At 41.2% G+C, this 25765-nt stretch overlaps 3 protein-coding genes and 1 non-coding gene across 5 annotated transcripts in view; 3 read left to right on the top strand and 1 right to left on the bottom strand.

Moving 5' to 3' along the window:
• The window catches only part of znf385c (zinc finger protein 385C), a 78961-nt gene extending 66914 nt beyond the window's left edge, over window positions 1-12047 (top strand). Inside the window, exons 6-10 of one of the 2 annotated variants that reach the window (XM_089018248.1) lie at window positions 4956-5312; window positions 5388-5575; window positions 6856-6951; window positions 7165-7254; window positions 8239-12047. In XM_089018248.1, the coding sequence (XP_088874374.1) occupies window positions 4956-5312; window positions 5388-5575; window positions 6856-6951; window positions 7165-7254; window positions 8239-8475 (968 nt within the window). In that variant the 3' untranslated portion in view covers window positions 8476-12047. The remainder of the gene's footprint in view (window positions 1-4955; window positions 5313-5387; window positions 5576-6855; window positions 6952-7164; window positions 7255-8238) is intronic. The other variant, XM_089018249.1, reaches the window with a different exon arrangement.
• Window positions 2025-2118, top strand: trnai-uau (transfer RNA isoleucine (anticodon UAU)). The gene is made up of 2 exons: window positions 2025-2062; window positions 2083-2118. It is a non-coding gene; the product is annotated as a tRNA-Ile (tRNA).
• A 1829-nt stretch (window positions 12048-13876) lies between the features above and the next one.
• On the bottom strand, window positions 13877-16474 carry nkiras2 (NFKB inhibitor interacting Ras-like 2). Its single transcript, XM_089018913.1, has 3 exons — window positions 16082-16474; window positions 15679-15920; window positions 13877-14724 (listed from the first exon to the last, which is right to left on the bottom strand). Exons 1-3 carry the CDS (start codon window positions 16173-16175, stop codon window positions 14482-14484), a joined length of 579 nt encoding a protein of 192 aa, XP_088875039.1. The 5' UTR covers window positions 16176-16474; the 3' UTR covers window positions 13877-14481.
• Window positions 16475-16646: 172 nt separating this feature from the next.
• On the top strand, window positions 16647-25744 carry dnajc7 (DnaJ heat shock protein family (Hsp40) member C7). The gene is made up of 14 exons (XM_089018911.1): window positions 16647-16771; window positions 17880-17968; window positions 18056-18180; window positions 18261-18374; window positions 18653-18727; window positions 18794-18912; window positions 20018-20171; window positions 20258-20422; window positions 20622-20713; window positions 22044-22117; window positions 22338-22484; window positions 23424-23576; window positions 23665-23727; window positions 24966-25744. The coding sequence occupies exons 1-14, from the start codon at window positions 16698-16700 to the stop codon at window positions 25001-25003; spliced, it is 1482 nt and encodes a 493-aa protein (XP_088875037.1). The 5' UTR covers window positions 16647-16697; the 3' UTR covers window positions 25004-25744.
• Window positions 25745-25765: the final 21 nt, after the last annotated feature.

Consider the following 25765-nt stretch of genomic DNA (forward strand, 5'->3'; position numbering starts at 1 on the left):
AATACATCAATAAATAAATAAATACACAACCAAATGAATAAATACATGCAGACATAAATAAACACATAAATAAATACATAAATACACAATTGAATAAATAAATAAATACATAAATAAATACATAAATACATTAATACATATATAAATACGTAACTAAACATAAATAAACATACATAAATACACAAACAAATAAATAAATACAGACATACATAAATAAATACATAAATAAACATAAATACATCAATACATCAATAAATACATACATATTTTTTTGATTGCCTCCCCCCATGTTATCTTTTCCACACTTACGGATTTGCATATTTACAGAACCCCCCCAATATTTTTTTTTCACTGTTTTTAAACATTTTCTGTTCATATAAAATGGTTATTCAATGTAAAATAGCATTTTTTTTATTTCACTTTGGAGGCTAGCAAAAAGCGTCAGTGGAAATACCCCACAAAGCATTTCAATGGGCATCAATTATGCGCAGATGTTCGCTATTCACAGCCCACGTCCAACCTTGTGCCAATAATCTATTATGACTCCACTACACTTTAATTTCAAACTCATCTCACAAATGTTGACCTTAAAAACTAGTCAGGCCTGAATGAACTGCTCTTTCACATCATGGAGAAAATGATATAAAGATAAAAAGAACAGGCAGAAATCTCCTTGAGGAAAGGACAAGGTGAACAAGATAACACCAAAGTTAATATTTTGGCCGCACTGGGGGAAAAATGGATGGAGTCGCAAAGCGCCAGAGAGGAAGTCGATAAGCCGCTTGTTATGCTCTTATGAAGATGATAATTGCGTGATTGGCCCGACGTGAAATTGAAATGCGGCCGCGCGAGCCACCGCCAGGCAGCCGCCGCCATTTTGCCAGCCTGTAATAAACACCCTGGTAGCCAATAACACACCTGCTCCTCTCAACGGCTCTAATTCACCGACATCATCGGCCGTCTCATCATCCATGTGACGTTAGCTGCTAATTGCTGACAAACCCAGCTTTTTGGCATTTGGAAGACGTGTCCACATGAATCACTGCGTTTCTCTTTCCTGTTAAATGAAGCATTCTTTGGCGTTGTTGTTTTACAGCTTGTATTATTATTATTATTATTATTATTATTATTATTATTATTAAAGAAATTAGCTGTTGCAGTCCCACAATTTTGGGGAGGAAAAAATAAACAGGCACTGTTGAAATTCTGGCCTAAATTATTTTGATAAAACATAATAATAATAATAATTATAATTATTATTATTATTATTATTATTATTATTATTATTATTATACATTTAATTTACAAGCCTTTCTGAACACCCAAGGACACTTTACAATAAAACAACAATACATAGAACAATAAAACCACAAATAAAATAATAAAATAGTAAACATATTCTTATCTTGTCAGAAATAAACTACTATGTTTTACAGAATGTGTTACAATAGTAAATATTTTGAGAGGAAAAAAATACATTTTTAACTCATTTGCCGCCATTCTGGAATTTATTCGGGAATTGAAAAATAGAGCGCAATTCCCGAATTTTTTCGGGTTTTGCTTTTTCTTGAGGGTGCCGATAAAGCGCCAGTCAGACTTCTGGCAATGTTTTTCCCTTCCACAAGGGGGCAGCATTTGCCTTTTGTGCATGTTAGCGCTTTGTTCCAGCTTCAGCTGTTGTTAAAGCGCTATATAAATCAATATGTATGTATTGTAATGAATTTTGTACAGATGCCCCCATTTCAAGCTCAGATAACTCCAGATCTATTTAGCTTCGGAATTAACTCTTTTTTTTCTGATGAAAGAAGAGAGTATAATGTTTCTGACACTGTATTGAATGTTTATATCGTCCGAAAACTCAATATTCTGTGGGTCCTGCAATTCGAGTGAGAATGGCAAAAACCCTGGCACTGGAATGGACACACATTTTTTCACATCGTCTGGCAGTGAATGAGTTAAAAAAAATCCAAAAATTGAATAGAATTCGCAAAAACAAAGGGTCCTTTGCTGAAGTGCCAGTAGTAGCTCCAGTGGCGTAATCGGTTAGCGTGTGGTACTTATAAGACAATGACTTACAGAGTGATACCGAGGTTGTGAGTTTGAGCCTCACCTGGAGCAGTTGACCTTTAATTGATTTTGGGTAACTAAAATAAACAAAATGGTCTGGCAGTGAATAAGTTCATTGAGGATTTTTGGATTCGGCCTCAATCACAGATTTCACGTTGCTTATCACAGAACCATCCAACTCTCAAATTTACTGATGGAAGACTCGTGTGATTCAAATCTTCATATCACCTTTCAAGAGGAGCCATCAAAAACGACAAAGTGTTGGCAGGCGAGTGAGCGTCGGCCGGGGGAAGGCATGAAGGAGGCGTGTGTCAGACGGTGATGACAACCATCAATCATAGTCATCTTCGATGGACTCGTGGCAGGAAATCCGCGCTAATGATGATTTCATCGTAAGCCCCCTCGTCAATTCTTCGGATCACTAACTGCGGTGTACGTAATGATGCTCGACATCAGCCGGATCAATCCGCCGTGTTTTAACTATAAAACTCGGTTTCGTTTAATTAAATTCTTCAACTGTGGATTCATTGTGGTGTCGCTTTTCCGAGAACAAAACAAAAGGAGCCTGCGCAACATTGATCCGACGATCCATAAACGAGGTGCGAGCGGTCACATTCTTCCGCCTCGCCGCCGGCACTTGCCAATCGTCTCCTCTTGGCGTTGACAGTTTGCCAATCTGGCCGGCGTGTCTGCGACCTATCGCCAAGCCCTGGCACTCAGAAAAGATTCTGTTTATTTCGCAATATCAACACTTCCCACGGATTTTTCACTCAGAGCTGTGATTTTTTAAATTGATACGAAATTTCAGAGAATGTCAGTTTTGTTTATCCAAAACCGGAATACTTTACGACTTTCTCTGAGAAATGACCGTATTTTCCGGTGTATAAGGCACACCCAAAAGCCTTGATTCTTTTTCTAAAGATGACCCTGCACCTTATGCACAGGTGTGCCTTATATGTGAAGTAATAAGTAGTAGTAGTAACCCCAGCATCTACTATAGCGCCTTATAATGTGCTGTGCCTTATTGATAGAGAATAAGAATTCATCATATTTCAAAGTTTCATGCTGTTATATGCTTAGTCAACACGTGTGACTCGAATACACAATTGAAGCACAGACAACCTGAGGTCAATCAGGTCAACAGACAAGTTAAACTGTCATCTTCATTGAGGAGATCTGGCCTTGGACAGAATTTAGGACTTGGGAAACTCCTTGTAACAGGAGTAATTTAGGACTTCAAACTCATTCACAGGAAGAGCTCATTAGCCAGGTTACAAATTTATCAGTTCATGGAAAACACAATGTTTTATTGCTTACAGCTGTTTGTGCTTAGAACTCAAGAGGTGTGGTATTCTAATCAAGAAAACTATGTTTTACTAATGTATTACTTTAATTTGCATGTACTCTCATTAAATAGCTTGGCAGAGGGCTGCAGAATTCAGGCGTCTGTCATGAATGGCTGCTTCTCATGCCGGCAGTAAGGACAATCTTTCTGGGTTCGAGTCTTTGTCCGCAGTGTCCGATCGAACATCTCTGACACTTATATTTGGAAAAAAATATATATATTTATAAATTATCTTGCTAATTTCCCCATTGTGAGACTATTAAAGGCTTTCTGATTTTGATTATACAGTAAAGTCTCGTTATATCGATATCGGATATATCGATAGTCCCGGTTATATCGATACTATTTCTATGCGCGCACTGAGAAAATTACATGCAAACAGGGTCGGCTATATCGATAGTCCCGGTTATATCGATATTTTTTCGGACTCCCTTGAATATCGATATAACGAGACTTTACTGTATTTGGAAAACGTTTTTTTAATTCATTGAAGATGTGCGCCCCCGGCTGGTGCGCCTTATATATGGAAAAGGTTTGAAAATACACCATTCATTGGGGCTGAACCTTATACGCTGGTGCGCCTTATACACCAGAAAATACGGTAAGTACTTTAAGAACTTAAAAGTCCCACTTGCTTGATCCAAGGATCACTATCACAACTACTCAGGAGGCTTGCGAACCCTCCCTTGGGGGTTGGGGGGGGGAGTCTCATTACGTTGTAATCTCGCTCCTCTGTAGGTTCATTTTCCGTGGCGGTAACACCGCTTATCTCCAATGATGAATTTACTCAGGGAGAAAAAAAAATCAATGGCGGGGAAAGGAGTAAGCGCAACAAATGAAATGAAGGTATTCGGTAGAAGTCAAGACTCTTTCGACCTGGGTGAGGCTGGAGATGTCAAGGAGAGTTGTTGCGTGGAACATCCGTGACATATCAGCCAGGGATGCAATGGATATGTTCCACACCGACACCCAGAGTGGACTGCTAGAATATAGACGTTAGGACCCTTGAACACTCTGTCACTTTCACTGACCTACCTGAACTTTGGTTGGCATCTCAACTATGAGTTCAGCGATTAAAAACAATAACAATAATACTAATAGGTCCCAAAAGGAGACAGAAAATGTTCCATTTTAGTTTGACATGGTCATTTTAGAGTCCCGTTGCCCACTCGCAACTGTTCTTCTTGGACATACTTTACTTGTCAAAGGGGTGTGCAGTTCTTATCAAATGTTAACAAATTGTATTTGCCCAAATGCTATCTGTCTGTCGCTCTGTCTGTCTGTCTACTGGTCGGTCGGTATGTCGGCCGGTCTGTCAGTCTGTCGGTCTATGGGTCTGTGGGTCGGTCGGTCTGTCAGTATTGGTCTGTCAGTCGGTCTGTCGGTCGGTCTGTCGAAAGGTCCATCAGTCGGTCCGTCAGTCGGTCGGTTGGTCGGTGGGTCTGTCGTTCTGTCAGACAGTCTGTTTTTTTTGTCAACTTCAAAATTCAAAAAGTCAAGCTGTGGTCTTCACAAACTCTTGTTTCTTGATACGTTCCTGCAGGTCTTCATTCAGACCTGGAACCATCATCCACGGACATCAAAAGTGAAGAGAGTCCCAGGAGCTCTGCCATGCTGACACCTGTGTCAGATGTGTCGACTGGTGAACTGGCGGCGCTCTCCCCGGTGCAGGTCTCGCCATCCCCGCAGCTCTCCGAGGGGCCTTCCGACTCTGGTGGCCCAGAGGCAACGGATGCCACAGAAGCCGTGGAGCCCGGCTTGAGCGGCCGGGCAGAACCAACCAGCGGCGACGGAGAATCACAGACAGACGAGGATGGCAAGAAGAGCAAAGCGCACCTCCACTGTCCTGTCTGCAAAGTGACGATGAACTCCACCTCACAGCTGGAAGCCCACAACAGCGGTACACACTTGAAATAATAATAGTAAACATTTTTCTCCCGTTTTTGGTTGCGTTGATCATGTTTTGCCTATTCAGGTACGAAGCACAAGTTGATGCTGGAGGGTCAGACCGTGCTGCCCCGTCGGCGCGGCAGGATGGCGGCCGCTCGCGCCACCTATAAGAGCAAGAGGCTGGCTAGCAAAAGCAGCCTGAGCGTCTCCAACAAGAGCTTCCAATGCGAACTGTGCGAGATCTTTGTCAACTCAGAAACGCAACTCACCCAGGTGAGACAGAATCAAAAAAACAGATTAGCCGAAGCAAAATTGACATCTGAGTGTCCAACGTAAGTCTTCTCGGCGCTGGATGTGAAAAGTAGTAATGGGAAAATGAAGCTTCATGAAGAATTTGTGATTTTTTTTTTTTTTTTTACTCCTCCGGATTGTCTTCTTGGTTTAAATATGATGGCTAGTGCAAAGGAAATATCTTTAAAATCCACTGCATCTTTAAACAGAGTTCCTTTCAGGGGAGTCAAAAACGATCACAAGTGCTTCATGAAGCTTCACTTGCCCATCACTAGTGAAACATTCTCATCACTTGACTGCGTACCGGAAGCTAAAAAAAAATAGATTGAGTTCCCGTAGCACTCCTAAATCCCACCAAAGGTTTGAAACCCAAAATCTATTTCGAAACCCTCTGCTTTGTTTGTAACCTAAAAACAACCTTGAAAGCTCCAATTTGAAACCGCAGTTCTCCTTTGAAGCCTTAACCCAATCTTGAAAAAAACCCACTGATGAAAATCCCAATCTTGCATGACCCTAATGATGCCTCAGGCAGACTAATGAAAACATAACAATGTGTCCTATTTGTTTTTAAAGCAATTTGTTGCAGTGCCGCGTGGCATGTGCGTGATGTATGCATTTTGACTCAATGAGACCAGCCGGCTTCATCATTTTGGCTACGACCCATGTCATCATTGCCGCCACACGTGCGCCTTCTCATTTCAGTATTTTGGTTTTTTCCATGTTAGCGCTTTGTTCCATCTTCAGCTTTTGTTAAAGCGCTATATAAACCAATATGTACAGTAAAGTCTTGTTATATCGATATTCTCGGGAGTCTGAAAAAATATTGATATAACCGGACTATCGATATATCCGATCATGCAGACATGTAATTTTCTCCTTGAGTTCATAGAAATAGTATCGTAATAAGCAGTACTATCGATATAACCGATATCTATATAACGAGACTTTACAGTATGTATTGCATTGTATTTTGGATAGCTGCCCTCATTTCACGCTCATATAACACCAGACCTATATAATTTAGGAATTAACTCTTTTTATGATGAAAGAAGAGAGTCTAAGGTTTCTAACGCTGTATCGAATGTTTATGTCGTCCTAAAACTAAATATTCTGCGGGTCCTGGAATTCGAGTGACAATGACAAAAACCCTGGCACTGAAATGGACACATATTTGCACATCGTCTGGCAGTGAATGAGTTAATTTCATCAACGCCAACACGGCTGATGATCGTTTTGTTTTTTCAAATTTTTGTTTCTCCCAGCACATGAACAGCAGACGGCACAAGGATCGAATGGCAGGAAAACCACCCAAGCCCAAATTTACTCCACACAGCAAGAGCCAGCAGACCAACTTAGCGGTGAGCATCACGGACCCTCCACGAAAGAAGGAATGGAAGGATAAATGCCAAGTCATAAAAAGAATAATGAGACGAATAATTATGATCATAAAAATAACCATCATGCATCCGATTCTAAGTAGGTCAGAGTAACGACTAAAATGATGACCCAATGTCCGAAATGTAATTGAGTCCCTTGGAACTTCTCTTTACTGACCCGAGTGCCCCCCGCAGAGCATGCGATGGAGTGGCTGTGCAGGCACGGCTATGTCGGCCATGAAGAAAGCTTTGGGCCACTATAGCCTCACGTCGCTCTCCTCGCAGGTCAGTGGGATACACACAATATCCTGTCATGATTGAGCCCCAAAAAAGTTACGAAATACCTCGGTTTACGAACCCCTTGGCTTACGAACTTTTCGATTTAGGAACGTTACATTTATGAACGTTTTACCTTGGCATACAAACTATTTTTTTGGGGTACACACGGAGCGCCACAATGAGTGATGTGTCGTTCGCGAACGAGCTTGTTCTCCTAAAAAGAAAATGGCAGCCGACTATTTTTGTGCTCTATTCCCCACCCCTAGTCTTCGGTTAAAGCCATGTGATTGGTCAAGAATGCAGCAGTGAGGCGGGGAGGGTTAAACATTAAAGAGACAGGCAGACGACAGAGAGTGACAAAATGGATAGAAAACAGTGAAATCTGGACTTGTTTCAACTTTGATAGTTCAAAAGCAGAGTGTAGACTGCCAGGTTAAAATATCCCATCAATCAGGCTCCACAAATAACCCGCACCAGCCATCTATACACTCGATGCAAAAAGCTATCAACCCAGCTAACCAGAACACAATTGATGAGGAACAAGGTAAAATTATCGCAGAGAAAGCACCTACAAGGGATCATTCCTCAAGATGGTGAAGGAAGAAGGCTACGTTCCTCATCCAGTGTTTCATGCTGATGAAACCGGCCACTCCATTCCATCAAACCATCAACGACCATCACAAAGGTAAATAAAACGACTTTATTATACAATACAGTTTATTCCTTTAATTATAATACCATAGCACATTTATTATACATAAAATAAGGTATATTTTGTGTAGTTTTAAGGCTTAGAAAATTAGAAAGCAGAAAATTATGTTTTATGGGGACTTGGGAACGGGTTATTCTCATTTTAATGGTTTCCTATGGGGAATTATTTTTTGGGATACACACTTTTCACCTTACACACTCTGTCAGGGAACCAATTAAGTTCGTAAGCCAAGGTATCACTGCACCCTCCTTGTATGACCCTCTGTGTATGTTCTGCAGACCAAACTAGCGTTGCAGAAGCAGCTGACCAAGACCTTGACCACGGGCTTCCTGCCCAGCCCCCTCACCCCACCCACTCTCTGCACGGTGGCCACCAACCCGCTAGCGCTGCGCCACCCCATGGCCGCCGCCTCCGCTGCCTTCATACAGACGCCCTTCCTCACGCCCGCACTTTTCCGACCCGCTCCGGGGCCTCTGCGGCCTGCACACGCGCCCATCATCTTCTCCCCGTACTAATGCCCCACCCACTTCGCTGTCCCCCCTTTGGTGTCCCCTTTATCTGTGTGACCAAACTATGCAGTCAGCCTGTCTTAAGGAAAAGTGGCAATCCGCCCCCATCGCACCTTCTTCCTATTCCGATGGTCACCGGTGAGGGAGCGAGGCCAACATTGATAGCCATGAAACAGGATTAGGGGGGTGCAGGGGGCTCTATGGCTGTTACCGTGTCGTTTTGTAGACCAGGCTAGCTGTACGTTTAAGATAAGTTCCCTTTACTTGAGCGCGTTTCAAAGCGTGAGACAGAGAAACTAAGCAACATGACAAATACAAAGCAAATGTTAGTTTGTTCGATGTGAACGCAAGTATTTGAGGGGTGCGAACTTCGAAGAAGGTGAGACAGTTTATGCGCAAAGATAAATATGTTTTTTGTGCTAAGCTAACTTCAGCAAACACCATCAACACTGTGAGTCACACACAGGGACTCAAAAGTCCACGGAGTCTGAACATGGGGGGGTAAAAAAAAAATATTTTTCACCTTTAAATGTGCTACGCTAACTTTAGCTTTGTCTGGTATAAAGCTTAACTCATTCACTGCCAGACATGTGCAACAATGTGTCCACTTCAGTGCCAGGGTTTTTGTCATTGTCACTTGAATTCCAGGACGCACAGAATATTGAGTTTTAGGATGACAAGCATTCACGACAGTGTTAGAAACATTAGATTATCTTCTTTCACCAGAAGAAAAGAGTTAATTCCTAAATTATATGGGTCTGGAGTTATATGAGCTTGAAATGAGGGTGGCTGTCTAAAATACAATACAATATATTCGTTATCTTGCTGGCTAGCTCGCTATCTACCTAGATATATAGTAATTATATAGCTATCTAGCTAGCTATTAATTACATGGCTATCTATCTAGCTAGCTAGCTATTAATTATATAGCTAGATAGCTAATGTGGAATAAATATTGGTTCGGCAAATGAAGACTTAATGGTGGGATAGCAGAGAGAAAATAGGTAAATAAATGAAAGCGTAGACTTTAAAAATACACTAAGGTAACTTTACTGTAGCTTTAACTATATTGACAAATGTATCTGAGTATATATATATATATTTGTATAGATATACAGATAACATCCGACTTACGACCGGTTCGACTTCCGACCATGACCTCCAGACCCTGTTTTTAAAATTTTAATTCTAACGCCTGGCACCGCAACGCGCTAGCAGGCCGGCAACGCGTACAACAATTTTGGCCAGCCAGCCAGCATGTCACTCTCGTACAGCAATCGACTGTGTGATGGCACCAGAAGGGGAGTTAGCGAGTCAATTAGCCTCCGAGTCTCCATTCAACATTTTGAATGGATTTTGACTTACGACCATTTTGACTTACGACCGTTTGGTCGGAATGGAACTCGGTCGTAATCTGTATATGTATATATATATGTCGCTAAATTCGGCTACTCTATCAGAAAGCACTTTTTTTCTGCTAAGCACACTCTGACATTGACAAAACGTCTCAATTTTCTTAGCTCTGATCTCAATCTGTGATTTTTTTTTTTCTTCCCCCCTTGAGGGAGGTTCGCTATCCCACGCTTTGAAAATCGCAAACTCACCTGATGCCCTTTTAAAAAAAAAACATTCACGGATCCACGTGATGATCCCTTCATATCCTTTCGGAAACACCCGAACTTCACCAATTGAAAAATGGACCACCGCTGAAGAGCAGGAGGAGGAGGGTTTTGATTGATAGCCGCTGCATGGTGTGTGGGAGGAACCCCCCCCCCCCTTTAAAAAAAAAAAGCACAGTGTAACCATGGCAACCACCCCAAAAAAGTACCTTAAATCTGATTCCTATAGACAAAACATTAAAATAATAATCAGGTGATCACCAGGTTGACATTTTAAAGCAATAGCAACCTCACGCCATGCACACCTGTCTGTCACATCTGTCACAAGGTGGCAACTCGTCCTCTCGTTGGCATACAGAAGCACATCCTATGCATTTTTTCTCTCATTGTGCAATATGTATAGTCGTGTGTGTGGTGTATGTATGTGTGAGTGTGTGTGTGTGAGATCTGTCGTAACAAAGCCAGTCTCCGCCATCTCTCCCCCTTTTAATAGAAGCACCCAGCCTCACTCTGTCTTGGAGAAGTTCAGTGAAGAAACAAACCCCATAGAGAACATATAGAGCTTTTATCAGAGTTAATATTGTTCTGTGTACCATAGAAGATTAGATGATGTTATTGTTTATTATTGTTGTTGTTTTTTTAAGTACAAGGCCTTTTTTCTTAAAATATAGAAAAATAAGACAGTAAAAAAAAAATATCCAAAAGTGTCCCAGGCCTTCTCAGGGGTGACCGGGTTGCGACCAATCCATCCCACGTTCAGGGTATCAATCGGCCCATCGTCACGGCGACGACAAGCGGGACATGACGTGAAGAGAGCTTGTACCCGGTGGATTTTGGGCAAATTAAAAAAAAAAGCTTTTAGAACTTCTTAAAAGCTCATTCATGGGTTTTTGTGCGTGTATGTTGGTTTTGTGTGGGTAAAATCCAAACACCAGATTTTAATTGAGGTTATTGTGGAATGGGGGCAATGATTTTGAACTGTCTATCAAGGTACCGCATAGATAAAACTGTTGAAGAAAGATTAATTCATCGTTCAGGGTGTTATACAGTAAAGTCTCGTTATATCGATATTCAAAGGACTATCGATATATCCGACCCTGTTTGCATGTAATTTTCTCCGTGCGTGTATAGAAATAGTATCGATATAACTGGGACTATCGATATATCCGATATCGATATAACGAGACTTTACTGTAATTAGATTTCATGCTTTGTCAGAAAAGTATTTTGATTTCTGATTGTCCCTGAAGGCAGCACCTGAATTCATTCAATTGAATGTAATAATAATAATAATACATTTCATTCATAAGCGCATTTCAAAACTCTCACATTTTAACAATAGTTTGTCCGTCGTGTGTTTGATATGATTCCAAATTGTCGTCAAGGGCAACACTCAAGTCCGTGTGCGCGCGTGAGTGTGTGCACGTGACACGTGCATGTGTGTAGCGCTCAAGCAAGGGCCAGCGACGAGGACATCTTGATGCCCTTTACCAGCCTGGATCAATCGTGTTATCTTCTTCCTTATCTTAATCGCTTCTACAATAAATTACCAGGCACACGTGGAATAGATCAAAAAGGAGGATACCACGTGGATCCCACATTCTCCATCTCTAACGTCTCCCTGAACCAAACATTTTTATCTGCTCACACAAAAAAAAAAACGCAAAAAAAAAAACGCAAAGAAGCAGAACAGATAATTCGATGATGTCATCAGAACAGAACTGACATTTTGGATTGGATTAGCCTTTATTTGTCTCGCAGTGGAGGAAATGTACATTTCACAGTTCACTTGTTTACTTGGAGCCAGTTTCTTGGTATAATTTTTTTATTTATAATAATAATAACAATAATACGTTTCATTTATAAGCGCCTTTCAAAACTCTCAAGGACACTTTACAGTCTATTTCTAGGTCTCTGTTTCCTTGAAGGACAACCGACGTCTGCGGACAAGTTGTGTCCATAATTTGCAAAATCACTTCAAATGACTTCTACTGAGCGTATTTTACAAAGATTCCACTACTATTTACTAGTAGTTACTACTATTTACTAGTTATTACTAGTTGAGACAAATTCCCAGCAGACAAATCAGCCCATTTCCAACGGAGCTTGGGCGCCATTTTGTGCATTTTCTGGGACGCTAAATTGGAGTACGGACGGCTCGAATTGATACGCTAGTACTTCTTTAATCGATTGCAAACATTTATGCTTTCCTCTTCAGAACTATTTGAATCATATCCATAACTGGATGAGTAATAAGAAAGCATCTTCTCTGAATCTGAAGCCATTGTTTTGATTCTCGAGCAAGGCAAGCCTGGCGTGACGTCACGGACAAGGGGGCGGGACCTTCTAAAACTCGGAATTTCCCGGATTTTGAAGTAGTTTTGGGACACTATAAGTCATTTTTATTGGTGTTTTGCATTTGACTAAACATATCAGCCTGTGTGTTTCGGGTATTTTAGATGCTATAAAACGTTTTTCTGATGTCAGTTAGGAAACAAAAAAATGGTGTCCTTTCATGTTGTTGTTTATGGCACCATTGTATTTTATTCACTTAATTTTTTTAACGATTTTCTACTATAACCAGCAACATTGAAACTGAAAAATAGACATTATTTCACTGTAGAAATATACAGTGGATAAAATACAAAGTGTGAAATACATAAGAGATGAAATTGCCCTCTTGGGGAGTGCGTAAGAGGGGAGGGGAGGTAGTTTGACTGCGCGGCGTGTAATAATATAACGCTTCATAAATGTTCCACTTGAGGTTTTCTCTTCATCTGGCATTATTAACCTTTGCAGGCGGTGAGCGCGACGGCGGAACGAGAGCGTCATTTTTCACTCCGTTAACATCTGTGACCTTGTGTAATACTTTCAACGTCCCCCCGGAGGCCCTAAAAACACCTCCTGGAAGCGATCATTCATATTTGGTTTTTGACAGGTATGTGTTTCGATTGTTTTGTGAGTCAATCAATCAATTTAAAATTCAGAGTTGAATACCCGACAAATTCTGTAGTAGAGGTTATAGTGGTAAATAAATTGCATTTGCACCCTTGAATTTGAGCATGTTCCCAAATGAAACGACTAATACCAGAGCGCCCTCTTCTGGCTAAAATCATATTAATTGAACATAATACATACTACATGTAATAATAATAATAATAATAATAATAATAATAATAATAATTAGACTAATGTATTAATAATAGACAGCAAATAGATAGTAATAATAATATCATAATACTAATAATACTAAGAATAATATTTCATTTATAAGCGTCTTTCAAAACTCTCAAGGTCACTTTAGTCATAGGATACGTTTTTTTCTGTGGGTGAGCAGCGCCAGCGTTCACTCAACCCGGAAGTAAGTCAAATACAGTAGATAGAAAGCTAGCCAGCCATCGGATAGCTAGCAAGATATCGAGCTAGCTAGACAGCTACTAGATAGCTAGCTAGATAGCCAGCAAGCCAGATAGCTAATAGACAGCAAATAGATAGTAATAATATCGTAATCCTAATAATACTAATATTTCATTTATAAGCGCCTTTCAAAACTCTCAAGCTCACTTTACAGTTACAGGATTTGTTCTGTGGGTGAGCAGCGGCAGCAACGTGCGCCAGCGTTCACTCAACCCGGAAGTAACTCAAATAGATGGAAAGCTAGCCAGCCAGCTAATAGATAACTAGCTAGATAGCCAGCCAGATAGCTAATAGACAACAAATAGATAATATAAATACTATATATAAATATTTGGTCCAGGGACAAAAATAATACAGGTTTCAGACACGAATACAGTACGTCATTGGTTTATTGAACATGCAAATAAATGTAATTTAAAGGGATAATAACAAACTCAATTTTGAAGGTACTACTTACAACCAAAAAACATTTTAAGAATTGATCCCTGAAAAAAAAACTGCAAGTAAGTGTAGAGTTGCATCAGAGTATTCATTTTACAAGTGTGTGATTGACTGTTTGTTCCATTAAAAAAAACGGCAGAATACACACCGGCAAATAGTTTTCTTTCCTTCCAATTTCACTCCAGCTTTACTTGGAGTTTGTCTAACTCAGATTTTGCCCAAATTGCACAACTGACTCGGACGTCTAAAGACAGATTAGACTAACATTTGATTGGACAGAAAATCAATATCCATATATATGAACAGTATGTAAAGCAATGAGACCAACAGATATGCTAATAAATGAAGAGTATAGATTATTGGGAATAAATGAGCACGGTCTCACTTAACAAGCAGAGAAGGCGAATCGCGTCCCGACAAGACCTTCCACGAAAGCACAATGATCTAAAACATTTAATGTATGTGTAAAAAAAAAATGTTTTACAGGAAGAACAATACACTGCTATCCGCTTCCCGATTCTGTACATGGCGTCCCTTAACTGTCCGTGGGCCCACTCCCCTTGTTCTTGTTACGGCTGAGCGGGAAGGTAGACTTGCTTTGCGGCTGCGTCATTTTACTGGCCAGGTACACGAAAGGCTCGATGAGCGTGCGGCGGTCGGCCACCGACAACTCCCATAGGCGTACTTTTTCATTCTTGGCCCAGTTCTGCGCCATATTGGCGTCCACGCGTCGCTCCTCCTGCTTGTCCAGCTTGTTACCCAGGACCACGATGGTCACCTGCACAGCCGCAACAGTATTTTTCAGCTTACTTTGTTATACTTATATATTTGTCATACTATACATATGTTTTTTTATTAGTTAAACTTCACTTTAAAGGACAACCGACACAGTTTTTTTGTTTCCTTAACTGACATCAGAAAAACGCTTGATAGCATCTAAAATACCCAAAACACGCAGGTTGATATTTTTAGTCAAATGCAAAACACCAATAAAAATGACTTCAAGTGTCCCGAAACTACTTCAACATGAGCTCAGAAAGTTTCCCTTTCAGAAGGTCCCGCCCCCTTGTTCGTGACGTCACGTCAGGACGTCTTGCTTTGCTCGAGAATCAAAACAATGGTTTCAGATTCGGAGAAGATGCTTTTTTGTTACTCATCCAGTTATGAATATGATTCAAATAGTTCTGAAGAGGAAAGCATAAATGTTTGCAATTGATTAAAGAAGTCCTTCCGTCTCATTTTAAGGCGTCTGGACTCCAATGTAGCGCCCAGAAAATGCACAAGATGGCGCCCATGCTCCGTTGGAAATGGGCTGATTTGTCTGCTGGGAATATGAGCATCAAATAGTAGTCTTGGTGCAACACACAACGATTCATCATCGCATTATTAATGTTTTTTCCTTCTAATTTCGCCATCAACACAGATCAACATGACGTTTTCAGACCAAACAAAGTACCCAAAATGCATCGTGTGTCGCTTTCTTGGTCAGGGGCGTTCCTTTAGTGACGTCACGTCAGGAATCGTCACCAACTCAAAAACAAGACTTCCTGAATATTCAACGCGAGTCTTAAAACGTAAAATATAGCTATATGCGATGGAATCTTTGTTAAATGCGCTCAGTAGAAGTCATTTGAAGTGATTTTACAAATTATGGACACAAATTGTCCGGAGGTGTCGGTTGTCCTTTAATAGTTAACAAACGTACACAATAATGCAAAAAGTACAAATCTACCTCCTTCTTATCTCTGTGCCGGTCAATATCCTTTTTGAGGGCCTCCATGCGCTTGAAGGATTCTTTGTTATCGATGCTGTAGACAAGCACAAAGCCGTCGGCGAAACTGTAGTAGTGGCGAGGGAATTCCATGCCGTCGCGAAGACCACGGGTGTCATAGAAACGCACTTGCTCACGGGTGCCCCGGTCGGTCTCGATGGAGCCGATGTAGATGTCCTCCAGTGTCTCCATCGGATCTGAACCTAACAAAATATGAGTAAGACCATGCACGGTACATTGATCTATACGTTGCTCAGCTCATGAAAAACACACAAAGGTTTAGAATCCATCTCCTGACTGAAAAGTGATTGCTTCACAAACAAATAATAGATGGGCTTGTGGTAATGTGATAACGGATCAGTACCTGGGACATGGTTGGCGTATAGTAGTTGCTCCAACACGGCCGTTTTGCCAACTGCAGCCTGGCCGCACACCACCACTTTGCAGCTTTTGCCCATAACGACGTTCCACTCTTTGCTCTCGGACAAAAAGGATCACGCTGACAAACACTGAGTCGATAAACACTGGCTCTCTGTGTCAACAAACTAGCTTAGCTTTAGCTCCCACAAAGCATCAGTAACATAACGAATGACTAACGTCATGGAATAAATAGCTCAAAATAAAGCGTATCTTTGAAACAAACAAAAAAATCCAATGTGTGCAAGATCGAATCAAACATATAACATAAAATATGAAATGTCTGGAGACGCAGACTTGTATGTTTACGCAAACCTCGGAGACCGGAAGTGAGAGTTGTCGTGACGTAGGGGGGCGGAAGAACTTGGCACTCAAAACATATTAAAACATATTGAAGACTTATAAGATGGTATAATTTTATTGTACAAGCATAAAACATCAACAATGTCGCCCATTTGCGGATTTTCTTTTTATTGAACATGACGAGTTGAATAACTTCCTGTTTGCGATGACGTCAGAACAACTGCAGCATGTAACCCCTCCCCCTCCACTTTCACGTCAAAATGGCGGCGGAGCAGTACGATAATGTGAACATGGATCCTGACATCGAATTGCTCAGCGACGACGAACTGGAACGGTAGGACGTGCTGACAGCGGCCGAAATATAAACCCGGCGACGTTTTTGACTTCTATTTAAAACCTGGACGCCTCCGACTTGCGGCATCGTGTCACGGAAACTAGCAAAGCTAGCCGCGATTTGGCTACATGGAGTCGTTGGTGTTATTGTCCTCCACTTACTTACCGACAGCCTCCGTGCGCCTAACACTAACTTGGTGAAGTTATCAGTTTAATTTTTCGTGGTTTTATTTTCCTTTTGCGAGAAGGTCCTTCTCGAAAGTTGCGAGTGGTCATGACGTTCAAACAATCAATGACAGGCTTTTCCAAAAAAAGTCATGGCAGTCAGCCACTGTGAGTTGAGTGAGCGAGCGGCGTGCTTGGTGTCATGTGTTCATTGGCAGCTTTCTATGTTTAGCCAACGAGTGAACGCATTACTTGGATCTTGTCCATGTCCGGTCACACTCTTACACTTTAAAAAGTGAAAGTCAGCAGTGGAAAATGAAACTTAAAAGTCCAGTCACTAATGGTGCTACTGCCTACTAAGATTTTTAGTGTATGTTCATGTTTAGAGCTACTGAGATTGAATAACACACTCAACAGTGTACCCGTTGTCTGATTCCCCCTCCCAATATTTCAAATCGACAGCATGTAAAAAGAAATTAATCATATTTTTTTTCTTGGTTTTATTCGTACCATACCAGAAAATTGGCAACATGGTTGATCGCTGTTTTCCAAAAATAAAGCAGATGTTTTAATTTGATTAACCACAATAATGGTTTCCCCTTCAGAAAAATCTGGAAAATGACTGAGCATGGAAAATCCCCCAAAATATGTTTTTTTTACTCCCTTCAGCCTTGTGTGCTAATGCAAACGTTTTAAGCAGACATGCATCTGCTGGCCTCAATGGGGAACATTGAACTTTCTCCTAAATTTCTGCTTCTTGCAGACACAGGCCCCCATGAGATGCTACCGACCAATCAAATTGTGCATTCCATTTGAACAGTTCTTGCTCCTTGTTTCCATAAGTCTTTGTTGCTGCGTGTCACAATTTTTCAGACCAAATTAAATGTTTTTTTTTTAATCCATAAACCAGTCGCTAATCGATACATATTTTTTTTCCTCCGCAGAGAAGCAGATGGCTACAAAGAGCAAGGCAACGCTTTCTACATCAAGAAGGATTATGCAGAAGCCTTCAATTATTACACCAAGGCCATCGGTACATGATAGTAATTTAATCTTGCCATTACGTTCTTGGTCGAGATAATTTCATTTCTACTTTTGGATATTTTTTTTCTGCATGAAGACATGTGTCCAAAGAATGCCAGTTACTACGGCAACCGAGCAGCGACGCTTATGATGCTTTTTCGGTACCGTGAGGCTTTGGAGGATTCCCAGCAAGCAGTGAGGCTGGATAATTCCTTCATGAAGGTGTGTTGAGGAACTCTTAGCGCCAAAACGAGCGTTTCGTGTCTTGTTTTGTTTCACAAATAATGTTTTGTGGCTCACAGGGGCATCTACGAGAGGGCAAGTGCCATTTGTCCCTCGGAAACGCTATGGCGGCGTCGCGCTGCTTCCAGAAGGTTCTAGAGTTGGAACCAGACAATAGCCAAGCCCAGCAGGAGGTCAGTTGGTTCTAGTACTTGTTTGAATGGAATTGAAGCCATTTTCTATTTCATCATTTGTGTTCATCCCATACAAAATTGGATTAGCCTTCATTAGTCTCGCAGTGGAGAAATTTACTTTTCACAGCAGCAAAGTGATGAAAGGAAGAAGAAAGGAAATGAAGAAGTAGAAAAACTAAGTACAGGCACTACTGTAAATGTTTTAGGATTGTACTAAACACAAAAGTGTCTTTAGAATTGGAAATGAAAAGATTTCTCCCCCTAAATGACTTTTCCAGCTCAAGTGCGCCGAATCCATCCTGGAATACGAGCGGATGGCAGAGATCGGCTTTGACAAGCGAGACTACCGAATGGTGAGTTTAAAGACCCTCACTGAGGGTGGGACTTTGTGACTTTTTTGTCATCCTGTGTGTCTACAGGTGACCTTCTGCATGGACCGAGCTTTGGAGTCGGCCTCGGCATGCCATCGGTTCAAGATACTGAAAGCCGAGTGCTTGGCCCTACTGGGACGCTACCCGGAAGCTCAATCCGTGGCCAGGTCCGTTGACACCACAGTGATGACAAATACTGGATTGGATTAGTGATGGAGAATAAGAAGTTTTCATAATTAAAAATTTCATGTTGTTATATGCTTAGTCAACATGTGTGACTCGAATACACAATTGAAGCACAGACAACCTGGGGTCAATCTGAGGTCAACAGACACAGCATGTTAAACTGTCATCTTCATCTAGGCGATCTGGCCTTGGACAAAATTTAGGCACTCCGTTATCACCGAAGCAATTTACGACTTGAAACTCCTTCACAGGAAGAGCTCATTAGCCAGGTTACAAATTTATCAGATCATGGAAGAGACAATGTTTTATTGCTTACAGCTGTTCGCGCTAAGAACGCCCAGGGGCGTGGTATTCTAATCAAGAAAACTATGTTTTACTAATGTATCACTTAAATTTGCATAGACTCTCAATAAATAGCTCGGCAGAGGGCTGCAGAATTCACGCGTCTGTCATGAATGGCTGTGTCTCCTGCCGGCAGTAAAGACAATCTTTCTGGGCCTTCGTCCACATTGTCTGATTTAACATCTCTGACAATTAGCCTTTATTAGTCTCGCAGTGGAGAAAATTATATTTAACAGCAGCAAAGTGATGAAAGTAAGAGGCAAGGAAAGGAAGAAGTAGAAAAACAAAATACAGGAGATGCTGTAAAGGCAGCCACACTCGCGGCGCCATCTCAAAGTCAAAAAATAAAATAAATAAATAACAAATAATGTAACACACCACAAAAGGCAATCTTAAGCACTTTCTGCACCCTCTTTGTTGTATGAAGCAGGAGGATCAAAAAGAAAGAGGAGAGTATCAAAGCGTCCTATTCACCAGTGGATCAGGGATGGTGAAATTTGCATGTCTGCTACTAGCTAAATGTCGAAAGCAAACACGAAGCTGTAGCATCCATTGACGGAAAGAACGGGTCTCGCATCTCCTGTCCCACGTAAATCCGCTTCAATTCCAAGCCGCGGCACAAAGTGACCAAAAAAAACATTGAAACAATAACTACTCGGGCGCCGTCTGGGACTACTTTTCAGATTTGCGGTAAATTTACACCCGGGAATGTTTGAAATTCTGTTTTTTTTTTTGTACTCCTAGTGACATTTTAAGAATGGACTCCACCAACGCGGATGCGCTTTACGTCCGCGGCCTTTGTCTGTACTACGAGGACTGCATCGACAAGGCGGTCCAGTTTTTTGTGCAGGCCCTTCGCATGGCTCCGGACCACGAGAAAGCACGGCTTGCCTGTAGGGTCAGTATTGGAGAGTTTTTTTGGGAAAAAAATTTACATCGTCGGTTCAATACTTTGTTGTGGAGCCTTTTCATGTTTCTGTTCAGAACGCTAAGGCGCTAAAGGCCAAGAAGGAAGAGGGCAACAAGGCCTTTAAGGAAGGCAGCTATGACGCCGCTTACGTGTTGTACTCCGAGGCGCTCACAATAGACCCCAACAACATCAAGACCAACGCCAAGCTGTACTGTAACAGAGCCACTGTGGGCTCCAAGGTAGGTGCTCTGATTGCAGTTGTTATTATTGTGAATGATTTTAACTGCTTACTAACTGCACATCTGGCGATCCAGGATTTGTGTGTTTGGTGGCATTTTTTTTTTTTTTTGCAATTTTGGAAGGAGGAGAATCGCCTAGTTAAATCCATGTCAGATCATCCCCAATCGGGCAATCACATTTCCGTTTCTTGTCTTTCAGCTGAAGAAAGTAGAACAGGCCATTGAAGACTGCACAAAAGCCATTAAGTTGGATGAGACCTACATTAAGGCCTATTTGCGACGAGCGCAAAGGTACTCAATTTACTTACAATACAATACATGTTGACTTATATAGCGTTTTAACAACAGCTGAAGTTGTATCGATGAGAAGGTTTCTTCAGCCGTCATCTGTACAAAAGTGAAGGTTTCGGACGTTTCGCCTCCTATCCAAGAGGCTTCGTCAGCTGAAGTTGTAAAAAGAACTTGACAGCTGTCATATCCAGAAAATAATCAGAATCAGGATGTAGAACACACAAGGAATTTGTCTCCGGTAGAACACGCTGCACTAGTATCATCATAAAAAAAAATTGAAAAGAGACACTATACAGTTCTATTTGGATTACTGTTTAGAGCAGGGGTGTTAAAGTCATATTTTGCCGCGGGCCACATTGTTGTTATGGTTTCCTCTCGAGGGCCGTTATGAATTTGGGGAAGCCATTAGAATGTATAATCCCCTCCACATATTACATATACAGCGCACAACAAATTAATTAACTACTTTTCAAATCTGAGGTCAATAATAATAATAATAATAGTACATTTCATTTATAAGCACCTTTCAAAACTTTCAAGTACACTTTACAGTCACAGGATATTTTTTTGTTGTGGTTTACATCCAAAAATATGAAATTTCGGCGACGATTTTAGCAAGCATCGTGGAATTTCACGTCTGATTTGCTTTCGCGGGCCGAAAAAAATTACATGGCGGGCCAGATTCTGCCCCCGGGCCTTGACTTTGACACCTGTGGTTTAGAGAGTTAATGGCGATGGGGGAAGAAGCTGTTTAAATGTCTGCTGGATTTGGTGCGCATGGATTAGTAGTGCCTGCCTGAGGGGAGTAGCTGGGAAAGGTGGTGGGCAGGGTGCGGAGGGTCCAGTAGGATTTTCCGCACCCTTGTTTGGATTCTCGCAGTGTGCAAGTCCTCGAAGTTTTTTTCCGTCGTCCTAACTGCCCGTTCAAGTCGGATTTTGTCCATTTTTGTAGCGGACCCGAACCAAACTGTGATGGAAGAACACAGGATGGATTCGATGCAGACAAAGATAGTAGATAGTAGAAAGCACCACTTACTGTTATTGATTCTTTTTCATCTTAACTCATTCACTGCCATTCCCGAATGTATTCAGGAATTGGAAATATGACGTAGAGCACTATTACCTAATTTTGGTTTAATCTTGCCGATGAAGCGCTGGTCAGACCTCTGGCAATGTTTTTCCCCTTCCACAAAGGGCATATTGAACATGACAAAAACCCTGGCACTGGAGTGGACACATTTTTACACATCTTTTGGCAGTTAATGAGTTAATAAAAAAATGTGTATTATTTCACCATCAAGTTACACCCTGTCCATTTTTGACCTTGCAGCTACATGGACACGGAGCAGTACGAAGAGGCGGTTCGTGACTACGAGAAAGTGTACAAGACAGAGAAGACAAAAGGTAAGAAGCAAACTTTGCTGGGCTGTAAATACACCGGGGACATATTTGGAATTATTTGCTCATTTTCTACTCATTGCTCATTCTATAAAAATTGATCAACAGCTATTGGCAAAGGATATTTTAAGGGCATGCAATAGCACAAAATGGAAAGCCCACACTATAGGTCGATATACAGTAATTCCACATTTTTTTTTTTTTTTTGTATGTGTGTGTGTTGTAGAGCACAAGCACCTGCTGGAACACGCACAGCGGGAGCTGAAGAAAAGCAAGCGAAAAGACTACTACAAAGTGCTCGGCGTGGACAAGAACGCCACAGAGGACGAGATCAAGAAGGCTTACCGCAAACGGGCACTCTTACATCACCCAGGTGTGTCACTCAAATGATCTCATTCATTGCCCAGACGTGTAAAAATGTGTCCACTCCAGTGTCAGGGTTGTTGTCATTGTCACTTGAACTTCTGGACCCATAGAATATTGAGTTTTAGGACTACATAAACATTCAATGCAGCGTAAGAAAGAGTATTTTCTGGAATATAAGGCGCACCTTCAACGAATGACATAATTGAAAAATAGTTTCCATACATAAGGCGCACCGCATTATGAGGCGCACGGTCAGCTTTTGAAAAAATATTTTCTTTTAATAATAATAATAATAATAATCCATTTCATTTCTAAGCGCCTTTCAAAACTCTCAAGGTCACTTTACAGGTCACAGGATCAGTTTTTCTGTGGGTGAGCAGTGGCAGGCACATGCGCCAGCGTTCACTCAACCTGAAATAACTCAAATAGATAGAAAGTTAGCTAGCTAGCTAATAGATAACTAATACATAGCTAGCTCGCTAGTTAGATAGCAAATAACTAGCTAGGAAGCCACCTAGATAGCTAGCTAGGAAGCCACCTAGATAGCGTTATTGTGCAGAAAATACGGTAATTCCTAAATTATGAGTCTGGAGTTAAATGAGCTTGAAATGAGGGTGGTGGCTGTCCAAAATACACTGCAATACATACAGATTGGTTTATACAGCTGAAATTGGAACAAAGTGCTAACATAGGGAAAAAAGGGAAATGCTGCCTTTTGTGGAAAAAAAATTGCCAGAGGCCATGGCCAGCACTTTATCGGCACCCAAACAAGAAAACCCAAACCCGAAAAATTCGGAATGGCGCTCTGTTATATTTTCAATTCCCGAATAAATTTGTAAATGGCAGTGAATGAGTTATATTCAACCCTCCCACCCACACACATTCGATGTTATGTTTTCATTTATTTTTAAAATTCTTCCCCGCTGTGATCTTCACCCCCTTTCAGATCGCCATAGCAGCGCTAGCCCGGAGGTGCAAAAGGAAGAGGAGAGGAAGTTCAAAGAGGTGGGCGAGGCCTTCAGCGTATTGTCGGACCCCAAGAAGAAGTCGCGCTACGACAGTGGACAGGACCTGGAGGACGAAGGCATGAACATGGGCGGTAAGTGCGCGCCAACTATGGAGGCGGCTTCCTTTATGGCATGCCGCAGCGGCCATTTTGCGAAAACTCATGTGTTATCTCACGGTAGATTTCGACGCCAACAACATTTTCAAGGCGTTTTTCGGCGGTCCAGGAGGTTTTAGTTTTGAAGGTAAGAGAATCCGGTGGCGTAAAATACTGTATTTTCTGGAGTATAAGGCGCACCTCCAATGAATGGTGCATTTTCAAACTTTTTCCATATATAAGGTGCACCTTCAATGAATGAAAACAAGTTTTCCAAATATATCATATATAAATCTACAAAAGTTTTCCAAATACAGTCATACCTTGGCTTACGAACTTAATTGGTTGCCAGACAGAGTGGGTAAGGTGAAAAGTGTGTATTCCAAAAAATAATTTCCCATAGGAAACCATTAAAATGAGAATAATCCATTCCCAAGTCACCATAAAACAGAATTTTCTACTTTCTAATCTTCTAAACCTTAAAACTACACAAAATATACCTTATTGTATGTATAATAAATGTGCTACGGTATTATAATTAAAGAAATAAACTGTACTATATAATAAAGTCGTTTTATTTACCTTTTTGATGGTTGTTGATGGCTTGATGGAATGGAGTGGGCGGTTTCATCAGCATTAAACACTTGATGAGGAGCGTAGCCTTCTTTCACCATCTTGAGGAATGATCCCTTGTAGGTGTTTTCTCTGCGATAATTTTACCTTGTTCCTCGTAAATTGTGTTCTGTTTAGCTGGGTTGATAGCTTTCTGTATCAAGTTTACAGATGGCTTGTTTGTGGAGCCTGATTGATGGGATATTTTTTAACCTTGCAGTCTACACTCTGCCTTTGAACTATCAAAGTTGAAACAAGTCCAAATTTATAGAGGACCAAAACAAGCTGGCTGCCATTTTCTTTTAGGAGAACAAGCTCGTTCGCGAACGACACATCACTCATTGTGGCAGCTCCGCGTGTATCCCGAAAAATAGTTTGTATGCCAAAGTAAATTTTTCATAAATGTAATGTTCGTAAAGTGTCTGATACAATAGCATGAAACTTTTAAATATAACTTCTTATTCTCTAATCTCTATCATAAACCAAAAAGTTCATAAGCCAAGGGGTTCGTAAACTGAGGTATCAATGTATAGGGCGCACCGCATTATAACGCGCTTCAGTTGAAACTGGAGTTATGCACTTCTTCTACAGCGGGAAATGGAGTCGGTGGCTGCTGATAGTCGTTGTGGCTCAATATTACTTCACATATAAGGCGCACCGTCATATTTTCAAGAAAATCAAGGCTTTTGGGTGCGCCTTATACACCGGAAAATACAATGCCTCGTCTACATCGCACCCATCCATCACACAATGGACTTTGTGATTACCTTTCAGCGTCCGGACCAGGAAATTTCTTCTTCCAGTTCGGTTAAGTGGTCCGCTCTCCCACTAGTCCGGCACGATGTCAGGACTTGTTGACGCACGCCGCCCTTCTTGACCCGCCGCCCGTATCCTTGAGCAGATACGGAGCCTTGTCATCTCCGCCATTGACTCAATGCAACCACACGTACAGAAACGCAACAACCAAACACAAACATGAAAGACCTTTAAAGTGAACGTCGTGCAGCTACTCTATTTTTATTTTATTTTGAAGGGGTCCACGCAGGGGGGAAAAAAAGACGACTTTCCCGTTCTGCATGAAACTGCAATGTCCGTTTTTCCGATTTGAAGTATCTGATAGGGACGGTCGTGAAATGGTATCCTCGCCAGTGGGAGTGGCCATTGTATGTCTGAAATAAAACACTTTTTATATTTGACGTTGCCATCCACACATTGCTGCGTTGCACATGTGACTGGAATGTATCCTTTTGATTTGTGATTAGTTAGGGCTTATTTTTTGGACTACCGGTATATTACAGTATTTTGATATTTATTGTCTTTTTTTTGTTTTGTTTTGGACGCGCCAGTAACCGCTTATTTTCCAACCAACTACACATGAAAAATAATAATTTTTCCACCATTAAAATGCAACACAACGAAAGGATGGGAAGATGTTTCGAATGTTGTGTATTGTTCACAATGATAAGGTGGGAGAAATCAAGGCGTCAATGTCATTTTTAGTGAAACGTTTTTGTTTTTATCAACCGTGTCAATAAAGTCGAGGCCTCATCTATCCTTATTTTCATCTTATTAGA

The sequence above is a fragment of the Hippocampus bargibanti genome, linkage group LG17 (genome assembly GCF_051943395.1).
Source record: "Hippocampus bargibanti isolate YZ-2025 linkage group LG17, ASM5194339v1, whole genome shotgun sequence".
NCBI lineage: Eukaryota > Metazoa > Chordata > Actinopteri > Syngnathiformes > Syngnathidae > Hippocampus > Hippocampus bargibanti.

What these genes read in the sequence shown, in the direction of transcription:
- nkiras2 (XM_089018913.1), bottom strand. Translation starts at nt 16,175, where the DNA reads ATGGGCAAAAGCTGCAAAGTGGTGGTGTGCGGCCAGGCTGCAGTTGGC. An exon ending in ATACGCCAACCATGTCCCAG is followed by an intron (nt 15,921 to 16,081) that starts GTACTGATCCGT and finishes ATATTTTGTTAG; the next exon opens with GTTCAGATCCGATGGAGACA. An exon ending in GGCACAGAGATAAGAAGGAG is followed by an intron (nt 14,725 to 15,678) that starts GTAGATTTGTAC and finishes GCGGCTGTGCAG; the next exon opens with GTGACCATCGTGGTCCTGGG.
- dnajc7 (XM_089018911.1), top strand. Translation starts at nt 16,698, where the DNA reads ATGGCGGCGGAGCAGTACGATAATGTGAACATGGATCCTGACATCGAA. An exon ending in ACAAGCGAGACTACCGAATG is followed by an intron (nt 18,728 to 18,793) that starts GTGAGTTTAAAG and finishes GTGTGTCTACAG; the next exon opens with GTGACCTTCTGCATGGACCG. An exon ending in GAGCCACTGTGGGCTCCAAG is followed by an intron (nt 20,423 to 20,621) that starts GTAGGTGCTCTG and finishes CTTGTCTTTCAG; the next exon opens with CTGAAGAAAGTAGAACAGGC.